At 43.7% G+C, this 11532-nt stretch overlaps 1 protein-coding gene across 1 annotated transcript; it reads right to left on the bottom strand.

Moving 5' to 3' along the window:
- Positions 1 to 8629: 8629 nt before the first annotated feature.
- Positions 8630 to 11532, bottom strand: LOC119358133 (E3 ubiquitin-protein ligase RNF14-like). Its single transcript, XM_037624822.1, has 7 exons — positions 11242 to 11532; positions 10949 to 11023; positions 10292 to 10853; positions 9629 to 10014; positions 9233 to 9432; positions 8994 to 9138; positions 8630 to 8755 (listed from the first exon to the last, which is right to left on the bottom strand). The coding sequence occupies exons 1-7, from the start codon at positions 11530 to 11532 to the stop codon at positions 8630 to 8632; spliced, it is 1785 nt and encodes a 594-aa protein (XP_037480719.1).

Below are 11532 nucleotides of genomic sequence, written 5' to 3'. Positions count from 1 at the left end.
TTGCAATTGTTAGGCTCACCTTCATATTCCGCATTAGTGCCTAAAATCGCTAAGTAATAAATAAAATTTGTAATTGTACCTATTCACCCCCCCTCTAAGTTCATCTCGATCCTTTCAATTGGTATCAGAGCCTCGTGCTCTATTCTTGTGGCTTAACCGCCCTAGAGCGAGATGAACCCTGATGGGACTCCCCTTGTTACAGATCCAAAGGATAAAGGTGAGGCTTCTTCAGAAGTCAAGTCCTTTACTTCTGAGGATCTGGAACGGGCCCTTGCTAAGCAAAAAGAGGAGCATGATGCTTCTCTTGAGGCCTTGGTCCAAATGAGACTAGCCACGTTGTCCATGGTGCTGGCACCACTTTCTGGTGGTGCGGCTTCGAGGCCAACTGTGCCTGCTCCGTCACTTGATCAACAATCTCCTAACAATGATCACTCTAGTGTTCCTTGGCTTTATGAAAGACCCCAAGTTGAGAAACCAAAATATAACCCTCAAGGCAAACCTCCTTTACTTGATGCCACTTCCGATTTTGCCTTGTGGAGAGTTGCTATGTAGGATCATCTTTGATATGGAAACAATGAGATGTTGGAGATCTTGGAGTATGGTTACCATGTGGTTTATCCAAAGAATCCTACACCAAGAGAAAGTTATGACAAGAATCTCAATGACACTGCAATCATGTGTATAAGGAGAGGTATGGTTGAAAAGCAAAGGAGACCTTTCATACACATCACAAGTGCAAAGGAACTATGGGAAAGTATTATAAGATCCAGACTGGTACCTCCACCCTCTGGAGTGCTTAATATGAAATTGCCAAGGGGCAATTGCAAAAATTTTGTATGGAGAAAGGTGAAACTCCCAATCAACTCCTTGAGAGTCTCATGACTCTCACCGCTGATATTGAGTCGTGTGAGTGTGACAAGACACAAGATGGATTCAACATGACTAAGCGGTTCCTTGTGGACAAGTTGCTTCATGCTCTTGCCCCATATCGCCATCAAATGGTGTGGGACATAAGACAACACCATGCCTTCAAGCAAATGACTACATATGACATCATATCCACTTTCCAACTATTTGAAGAGTCGAAGGCAAATGCTACAAAACATCTTGCCATGCATGGTACTCCAACATCAAAGATCAATCTTGCATTGAAGGCCAAGCATGTATGTGAAGATGAGCAAAGTGAATAAGAATAAGAAGAAGATTATGAAGATGGTGATGAGGTTGAATCCGATGAGGGCCCTTCATATGAATACATGGCTCTCTTTGTCAAGAAGTTTAGCGCGGGAAAATTCAAGGGAAGATTTCAAAAGAAGAAAGTAAGAAAATGCTACAACTGTGAAGAAACCAACCACTTCTCCAACGAGTGCCCTTATGAGAAGAGAGAGGATAAACCAAGGTTTCCCAAGACCTTTCCCAAGAAGAAGTTGCCAAATCCTTTGAACTCCAAGCTCAAGAAGAGAGATGGAAAGCAATGGTTGCTCAAAAAGAATCCGATCCAGATGATGTTAGTGGTGTTGCCGGAGTTGCTCAAGATTCTCAAAACACATTGAGGCTAGTCAACAAGAGTGGTGATGTTGTCACCTACAACTACATGAAGGACTACAAGGGCAACGCTCACAAGTGCCTCGTGGCAAAGGCCGTGGTAGAAGATGGAGAGGACCAGCACTCTCCTGACAAGGTCAAGGTAACCCCACGATCAAACCCTCCTCTTTTCACTACTTCTACTCCTAGTGATGAGTATCTTGATGCGGAGGATATTTATGAGAATGATGATATAAATGATCCTATGCTTGCTAAACTAAATAAGTTCATGTGCTCCCTTAAAGGAAAGAAGCTCACTATGTTTCATATGCTTATGGAGATGGTGAGTAACGCACACCATTTCCATTAAGGAACTCGAAACCCTCGTCACTGAGGAAACGAGAAAATGTGAAATCCTTGAGCGGAAAGTCCAATATGAGGAAGCACGAAATGATGAACTATGCTTAAAAATTGGTGCAAACATTGATGTTCATACTAAAGATCTTGCCTCCTTGAAAAAGGCTATTGACTCTTGCGAAGAGTTGATGAATGATAAAAGTAAGCTTGAGAAGTCTAATGCTTCTCTCTCTAAGGATTGTGAGCTCCTATCCGTGTCCCTCAAGACTAAGGAAGAAGAGCCCGCCCTTCTTACAAAGAGTTTTGAGACACTCAAGCTTACTTATCTTGAAACTCTAGCCAAGGCTTATTCTTATCCTATTATCAATGTTGATGCTTGTACTACTAACTCAAGTAGTGATCTAGCATCTATTCTTGAGGAGAATCGCTTTCTCAAGGCTCAAATAGAGAAAGGGCTCATGACATGTGCTCAAGGGCAAAAGAACCTTAATGAGGTGTTGAGCCAACACACTGAAGTGTTTTCCAAAGAGGGACTCGGGTTTGACCCAAGTACAAGCAAGAAGAAGACTTCCTCTCAAAAGTGCACCACCCCTCTAAAAGAAACTTTTGTACGAGAAGGGCACAAGGAGAAAGGTAAGGTTGTTAGTGGGAAGGCCACAAGGGGCACGCCCACTCTCAACAAGCCAAAAGTGTTCATGCCTCCATCATATGTACTTCGTAAGACTAAGGATGGAGAGGTTTATGCAAAGTTTGTTGGTCCTCGAAATGCATTTCGGTTTTATGCTATTTGGGTCCCTAAGATCCTTGTGACTAGCCTGAGAGGTCCCATTGCAAAATGGGTGCCTCTAACCAAGTCATAATTGTGTAGGTTGCTTCTCCGGTGGAGTAAAATGGGTGATCGACAGTGGATGTACCAATCATATGACCGGAGATAGAAAATTGCTCTACGATTTCATTGAAGCTATTCAACCATTTATGAGCATTATGTTTGGTGGAGGATCAAAAGGACAGGTACTCGGATTGCGCAAGGTGGCTATCACAAATGACATGTCTCTTGCAAATGTCATGCTTGTCCAATCCCTTAAATACCTTTGCTTTCTGTTCGCCAATTGGCTTCTGTTGGTTATGGTACACTCTTTGGACTAACATATGTGAAAGTCTTTAAAAGAGATACTCTCGAAGTGGCCTTTGTTGGACAGTTGGATGTCAACCTTTACACGGTTGATTTCTCGAAAGAGAGCACTTTCCATGCAACTTGTCTAATGGCCAAGGCCGACAAGGGGTGGCTATGGCATCGCCGGCTAGCCCATGTTGGCATGAGAAATCTTCAAGATCTCTTAAAGGGTAATCACATCCTTGGACTAACCAATGTCTCTTTTGAGAAAGATCGTGTGTGTAGTGCATGCATAGCCAGGAAGCAACATCAATCAAAGCACCCACCCAAGAATATTGTGTCTACTTCAAGGCCTTTGGAGCTCCTTCATGTGGACCTTTTTGGGCATCCTTCATGGGGTAGTCTTGGTGGGAAAAAGTATGGACTTGTTATTGTTGATGATTACTCAAGATATACATGGGTCTTCTTCCTCAAGTCCAAGGACGAGACAAAGATCACCTTCATTGATTTTGCCAAGCAAGCACAACGCAAGTTTGACAAAGAAATCTTGGCAATAAGAAGTGATAATGGCTCTGAGTTCAAGAACTACACCTTGGAAGAATTTCTTAGTGATGAAGGGATTGAGCATCAATATTCAGCTCCATACACTCCCCAACAAAATGGTGTAGCAGAGAGTAAGAACCGCACACTTGTGGAGATGGCAAGGTCCATGTTGGATGAATACAAGTCTCCACATAGTTTTTGGGTCGAGGCTGTCAACACCGCATGCCATGCATCAAACCGTCTCTTTCTCCGCACTATATTGGAAAAGACTCCATATGAGCTCCTATCTGGGAACAAGCCAAATGTCAAGTACTTTCGGGTATTTGGGTGCAAATGTTTCATTCTCAACAAAAGAGAACGGTTAGGAAAATTTCAATCCAAAACCATTGAGGGCATATTTGTTGGCTATGGGTTAAACTCTCACGCCTATAGAGTCTACAACAAAGCCAATGGATGTGTTGTAGAAACTTGTGACGTGGTGTTTGATGAATTTAATGGCTCCCATGGGGAGCAAGTTGATCTAAGTGATGTAGGTGAAGAAGATTCTTCTCAAGATATCTTGACCATGGGTGTTGGTGCACTTCTTCCAATGGAACAAGAACCTCATGATGATGAAGAAGAAGATGGAAGCTTCACGCATCATCAAACTACTTCAACACCCATACCACCTCAAGCTACTATTGCTCAACCAATACCCGTAGATCAAGTACAAGATGATGATCAAGTTCCTCTTCATGATAATCATCAAGAACAAGATCATCACCAAGGGCAAGAACAAGAAAGTGCAATCATTGACAATGAACCTCAACAAATGGAAGATGAAGAAGAAGACCTTCCATCACACATCAATGATCCTTATGTTGAGGATGTTGATGATGGAAATGAAGTTGAACCTCGCGAAACCTTAACCTCCATCATGCCTCGAGTGGCCGGTCATGTTGATGTTGACAAAATTCTCACCGAAATATCGGAAGGTAGAGTCACTCATAAACAATTGACAAACTTTTGTGCTCACTTCTCGTTTGTGTCTAGTGTTGAGCCTCTCAAGGTACAAGAGGCATTAATGGACAACGATTGGCTCGTTGCTATGCAAGAAGAGTTGAACAGTTTTGAACGCAACCAAGTGTGGTCATTAGTCAAGAGGCCTACTACCGAGCACAACGTCATTGGAACAAAATGGGTTTTCAAGAACAAGCAAGATGAGAATGGTGTAATCATCTGTAACAAGGCAAGGTTAGTGGCACAAGGGTACTCACAAGTTGAAGGTTTGGACTTTGGTGAGACCTTTGCTCCTGTTGCCCGTCTTGAATCCATTCGCATCTTACTTGCTTATGCTGCTTTCAATGGGTTTACTTTACATCAAATGGATGTGAAGAGTGCTTTCCTTAACGGTCCTCTACAAGAAGAAGTATATGTATCACAATCACCCGGGTTCGTTGATCCCTATCACAAAGACTATGTGTATAAACTTCATAAGGCTTTGTATGGCCTCAAACAAGCACCTCGTGCTTGGTATGATCATCTTAAGAAGTTTTTACTCGATGATGGTTTTGTGAGAGGGGTGATCGATCCCACCCTTTTTACTAAGAGGGCCAAGGGTGATTTGAACTTATGCCAAATCTATGTTGGTGATATCATTTTTGGTTCTCCTAACATTCATTTGTGCAAGAAGTTTGCGGCTTCCATGACCAAGAATTTTGAAATGTCACTCAATGCGGATTTGAAGTTCTTCCTCGGATTTCAAATTCAACAATTTCAAGAAGGAATTTTCTTGTCTCAAGCAAAATACCTCAAGGATATCCTAGAGAAGTTTGGTATGTCCGATGCCAGTCCATGTAAGACACCCATGCCAACCAAAATTGTACTCACTGAAGACACAAACGATATCCCTTTCGACCCATCTAAATACCGCTCTATGATTGGTTCATTGCTTTATCTTTGTGCATCTAGACCAGACATCATATTTAGTGTATGCATGCGTGCTAGATTTCAAGCTTCCCCTAGGGAAAGTCATCATAAGACAGTTAAGCATATTCTTAGATACCTTGTTCACACCCCAAAGTTGGGTCTATGGTACCCCAAGGATGCTAAGTTTGATCTCATTGGGTACACGGATGCGGATTGGGCCGGAGACAAAGTGGATCGTAAGTCCACCTCCGGTGCATGTCAATTTCTTGGACGCTCATTAGTAAGTTGGTCCTCGAAGAAACAAAATGGTATTGCCCTCTCCACCACCGAAGCAGTACATTGCAACCGCCAGTTGTGCAACTCAATTACTATGGATGATGCAAACTTTAAAGGATTACGGTATCACCTATAGACATGTGCCTCTTCTATGTGATAATGAAAGTGCCATCAATATTGTTGAGAATCCCAAAGATCATACCCGCACCAAGCACATTGATATTAGATATCATTTCTTGAGGGATCATGTGGAAAAGGGTGACATTGATATTGCTCATGTTAGTACCGATATACAACTTGCAGACATTTTCACCAAGCCATTGGATGAAGCAAGGTTTTGTCAACTTAGGCGTGAACTTGGTATCTTGGAGCTTGACAACATTATGTGAAATCTAGTACTCATCCATGCATTTACTTCATGTCTTGTCTAGATGTAGGCATGTATTTAGGGGGAGACATTCAACTCATGAGTTGTCTCACCCGATATGATGCATAAATAAACAAAACACTCTCAAAGTTACTATGTTACCACTTTGTGACTTAGTACTTTAAATGATGGAGTTGTGATGTTGGGCTCAAGATTAAAATCTTCGCAGTACCAAGTCACGTATACTCAAACATGGTGGACTTGTCCACCGCCCACTCTTAGAGAGGCTGGACTTTTTCTTAATTTTGTTTTCTATGTGTTTGTCCGGTGTTTTTCTCTCTATTTGAGTGTTCTCGTTGTTGTTTTTGTGTTTTGCCCCCAGCTCACGTTCTACCCAAGCCTCTCTCATCTCGAAACCATCTGATATTTGTATAGTGCACAAGCTTCAAATCATAACCACATAAATGTTGATGTGGTGTGTGGTGGTCTTGGGAGCTTTTAGACTCCCTCCCTCAAGTTCTCAGGAGTTCAAAGAGGTTGTAATCTCTCTAGATATCCCGGAACTTCCGGGGTGGTTCCCGGAACTTCCGACCTTGCCCGGAACTTCTGGGCGTCGCGGGTCATGGGCACTTATTACGGGCATGGGATAACAAAGGGGCCTTTTTCCCTTTCTCCTCTGTTCCACTGATCTCTTTCCCTGTGGCGCCCCTCACCCTTCGACGACTTCAGGGTGAGCTGCCAGCCCCCGGAACCTCCGGCTCCTTCTTCCCTTTCATCGTGCTTGGAGGGGATCTGTCCTCTCTACCATCTCCATGGAGGAAGGTAACCTAAGCTTCTCTCTGCTCTCTCTAGATTCCTAGGGATTGTAGGCTATGCTTATGGTTCTAGGATAAACACAAACTTCACATCTCGAGTCCTGCATCCACTTTAGATCTGCAGTACTCCATGACTTTCACCTCTCGTTGGTCGATCCATGTCTGTCCCCTGCTTAGATTCGGAAGGAGCCTTGCGACTATGCTGGTGCCCGGAACTTCCGGGCAGGCCGGACCTTCCGGCCTCGCTAGGGTTTCCATGTTCGGGCTGGGCCGGCACTTCCGTTGGCCGGAACTTCCGGGCACCCTGGAACTTTTGGCTCCCGGAACTTCCGCCCTCTCCCGGAACTTCCGGTCTAAGCAGAGTTCTGTCAAATTTTCAACTAGTGAGATTCTTTGATTTTTTTAGGCTTGTGTACTTATTCTGCCCCCATGCTACTCTCTCTCTCTCTCTCTCTCTCTCTCTCTCTCTCTGTCAGCAGGAGGGTCTGGTTCGCGTGCTCACTCATCCAAGGTGTATGAACAGAAATCCAAAGCTAGGGTCAAGAAGACAACGGTTGTTGTTTTGGGACGTGAGAACATGTTTGACTGCCATCCTAAGGAAGATGCTGGGGCTAAAGATAGTGCATCTCCTCCTGCTGCTCCCGCCCGATCCAAATTGTTAGGCTCACCTTCATATTCCGCATTAGTTCCTAAAATTGCTAAGTAATAAATGAAATTTGTAATTGTACCTATTCACCCCCCCCCCCCTCTAGGTCCATCTTGATCCTTTCACATGTATGTCGGCCGCTGGTGAGTGTGCCAGCATGAACTGTGTGGTGTTTTTTGAAGCTGGCATTGTATGCCGGCGCTGGCATAATGCCGGCATGAGCTTCGGGTGACGACATGGCCGCCGGCATGATCTATGGCCGCGGGCCTTTTTTAAAAATTGTGTGCGGACATGAAATGGGCCGGCGCGTTTGACGCACTGCCGATCCAAATCTAAAACAGGGCGGACGCCGGGCGGGCGGCCGACCCAAATGGAGGCGGACAAAAGCGCCGTCTGTTTGGGTCGCCCCGTTGGAGTTGCTCTTACTATTCTTCAACACATAGAGTGAGTACTCTACAATTTGGATTCCTTGCAAAGCTGGATTGACAGTTTGACACTCATCTAGGATGATGTTGTCTTAGCTCAGATTACCATCTTTTGTTCATGATGTTTTCAAAAACTGGCATAGGATAATTTTTCTATTTTTTCCTGCTTTTTCTTGTATCATATGTACAGATTCATTTTAATATAGAAAAAAAATACCATAGAACTATTATTCTATGGTTCTGGGTTTAAAAACACAAATCTATGAAGCTTTAGGGGCAAAAATAGCAAGAGCTAGCAATTGCAAATTTTCATTCTGGTTGCTCCTACATGTACAGACCTACCTTCCATACGTACTGTGTCTTGTACTATTTTTATAATAAATAATAATGGAAGAGTTCGTCCTTTGGCAGCCATGTAACCTTCCTTTGTGACATATATGGCGATCGACCGTTAATCGGCTATACATGATGTGAGACCGGGTGTCTGCAAACAAGTATATGCTTGTGCATAACATTTTTTATATTTTCTTGGTTAATTTTCCGCAGTATTTACAAAGTGAGTTCAAAACACAATGTAATTCAATAACTGTAAACTTAGCCAATAAGTCCTAGATGCAAGAAAGTTCACAGGTAGAGACCCGTGACTCAGCGGTACTACAAGGAGTAGCATTCTGACGACCCCCAGTGCCCGCTCTTCATCCTCCTATCCGTGATTATCCGTTTGCACATTGTGCAAGAGCTTGCTGCGCACACCATACAGAAGATATATTTCTCATCGTCCTGGATGCATACGTTTATATGGCCATTAGTTAACCTTATTAGATGCATAGAGAGACAAACCAGTGCTATGTACTACTCCCTCCGTCCCAAATTTTTTGTCTTAAATTTGTCTAAATACGGATGTATCTAATTACATTTTAGTGTTAGATACATCCGTATCTAAACAAATGTAAGACAAGAATTTTGGGACGGAGGGAATACTTGGATAGGCAAATCATCAAAAGTTAGGCATGGCTACCTTGAAAGTCATTTCACGACACCTTGGACATCTCACCATAGCGCCTACTGGTTTCAACTGATTCCGCATCTGGTTTCCAAATTGCAGTTCATCTATTTGTCTATCCAAGTCTGTCATGTCATGAGACTCAAAGAGGCGACAGTTCCTACAAATTACAGTGCATTGGGTTAAGTGAAAAAAACGATCCTCGTCTCCCCTTATTTCATGAAATATATGGAAAAGAAGTATGAAGGGCCTACGTGAAATGACTGTAGCCACGGATCGCCTTGCCGCAGCGGAAGCAAAAGAACTGACCACAGTTTCCACACACCATTTTGTTGCAGCCTTCACTTTTGGCGATGGCAATTCGGCATTTCGGACATACCCGAACATCTTTGTATAACTCTCTGATGTTCGATAGTTCTTGCGCTACCTCCCTCTCAGTCATTCTGCCTGACCCCTGCAACCGTAAAACAAAAACTAAATAAGCATCATATGCTCAGTAAAATAGTACTACCTCTGTCCTATAATATAAAACGTTTTTTGACACCATGATAGTGTTAAAAAAACGTGTTACAGAGGAAGTAGCATTCAGTCTCCCTCCAATTCTAACACGCTCAAACACACCCAAGAGATTTTATTAGTTGGATCTTTACCCTCCGACGTTGGAGCTTTTGTTCTGGAGTTAGACATTGTTTCCCTGGATGCCATAATTCCTTGCGAAAACCGCAGAAGGTAAACGAACATTTCGGACATTCTGCATTGTTATCCTCATCTTCCACGCAACCAACCACACATTTTTGGCAGTAAACCACGTCTGCCATTGAGTCCAACGCTTTCTCCAGAGCAAGCCTATCCCAGCGTTCAAACTCTTCTTTGCTAAGAAGCCTCTTTAGCAGATGGTGTGGACTGGAAGTATTGCACTTGGTGTCAGGGCAAACTAACTGAAACAAAGTGCCTTCCTTCACATGCATCTTGCATAACGTCTCCATGCACTTCACACAATACAAGTGCTGGCATGGAAGCTTGATGAAGTTTGAACCTAAATGGTTCAGAGCTAAAGTTAGTTTATACAGGGAAAAAAACTTAGACCAGTACAATTCAGCATCCAAAGAAACTTGATTGAAAAGAAAAGAAGTCATAGAAATTTCTTAACAAACATATAATAAATCGGTTCCTTACTGATATTATTGCTGAATAAACAACAAGTTCTTTTTTTTTGAAAAGGAGGATTGCCCCTGACCTCTGCATCACAATGATGCATGCAGCCATATTATTAATGAATAAACAACAAGTGGGGAAAAGGGAAATAGTTTTACCTTTCCACTGGTTAAGGCATATCTTGCACATATGGAGGTCCTCAAGAAAAGCTTGGTAACGTTTCTTACTACTGTAGCTGAGCATGGAAGGGATCACAGACTCCAGTGAGATACTTCTTGAGATTGCACGCCGATCTCCGTTGTGTCTCCTGCTCTGAATGTCTTGACCTAACAATATTTTGCCATCAAACCAGAGATTTAACAAGGAAGAACTTCGTATCCACTCGACCCATTGATATATCACTTCCTGCCCTGGCAGCTCTGCCCAGATAGTATCAAGCATCTCACAGAGTTGAGAAACATCAGGCCCATCCATCCATTTAGCGGTTACAGTAAAATACGGGGGCTCTTTGCTAGGATACGATTTTGGAAGTAGGCATGTCAATATCAAAGGAGGCAAGTACTCAAAGTTGCAGGTGTAAGAGAATTCATCAGGCCCAGCATCATGTTCTTTTGTGTCATGATCATCATCAGGACATCCTCCATATTTTGCTTTTTCAGTAGCTGAAGAAAGCCTGGCACACACTTGAGCGTCATCATGAAGATCGTAACGTATGCAGATCTGTAATCGAAGCGGTACAAATGAAACAGCGTTAAACACAAATTTCCACCATCCAAAGAAGAGACGAAATAGCACCAATGAACAACACAAGAAACCTGGAAATAGCGGAGCCCTGCTTTGCTTCTGAATTCGACGAGGTCATCCCCATATATTGCTTCCAATGCCATCAGCTGCAGTGGAGATACAACGAGCAAACGAATGAGCCATGCTACAAACTGTGCTCCGGATAAGCATCAATGTTTGAATGAACTCGAAATCGACAGTCCAACAATGTTTCTTTCTCGAACAAGGCTATGCCTCTTATCCGATCGTCACAGAAAAGTTCAAGATCACAAGATTACTGAAATTTTCCCAGCTTGACCCCAGTAGGTTAGTTAGTATACTGGACCTCGTCCTCTTGTCGCTCCTGATTGTTTCGTATCTCGTCTTCGTCCGCCTCGCTCTCAGGCTGAAGGCAAGCCGCGGCTTCCTCCAGCCTCGAATCAGCCGCGGCCGCCGCGACCCACGGAGAGTCAATGTCCAGCACGTCCTCCTCAGCGCGGCCATCACACGACACCGGCTGTGCCCCCGCGGCGCGCGAGGAGGATGAGGAGGACGCCTCGTGTGAGAAGTCACGGGAAGGGTCGCGGTGGGGTAGCTGCGGTGGCGATGACGCGGTGCCGACGGAATCTGCAGCCAT

This window comes from Triticum dicoccoides, chromosome 2A (assembly GCF_002162155.2).
Source record: "Triticum dicoccoides isolate Atlit2015 ecotype Zavitan chromosome 2A, WEW_v2.0, whole genome shotgun sequence".
Taxonomy (NCBI): Eukaryota; Viridiplantae; Streptophyta; class Magnoliopsida; order Poales; family Poaceae; genus Triticum; species Triticum dicoccoides.
This window is presented reverse-complemented; position numbering and strand designations above follow the sequence as displayed.

Excerpts from the sequence above, each read along its gene's own strand:
- LOC119358133 (XM_037624822.1), bottom strand. The coding sequence starts at position 11,532 with ATGGCTGCAGATTCCGTCGGCACCGCGTCATCGCCACCGCAGCTACCC. Across the intron at positions 11,024-11,241 it reads AGGAGCGACAAGAGGACGAG|CTGATGGCATTGGAAGCAAT; the intron begins GTCCAGTATACT and ends TCTCCACTGCAG. Across the intron at positions 10,854-10,948 it reads CAGGGCTCCGCTATTTCCAG|ATCTGCATACGTTACGATCT; the intron begins GTTTCTTGTGTT and ends CTTCGATTACAG.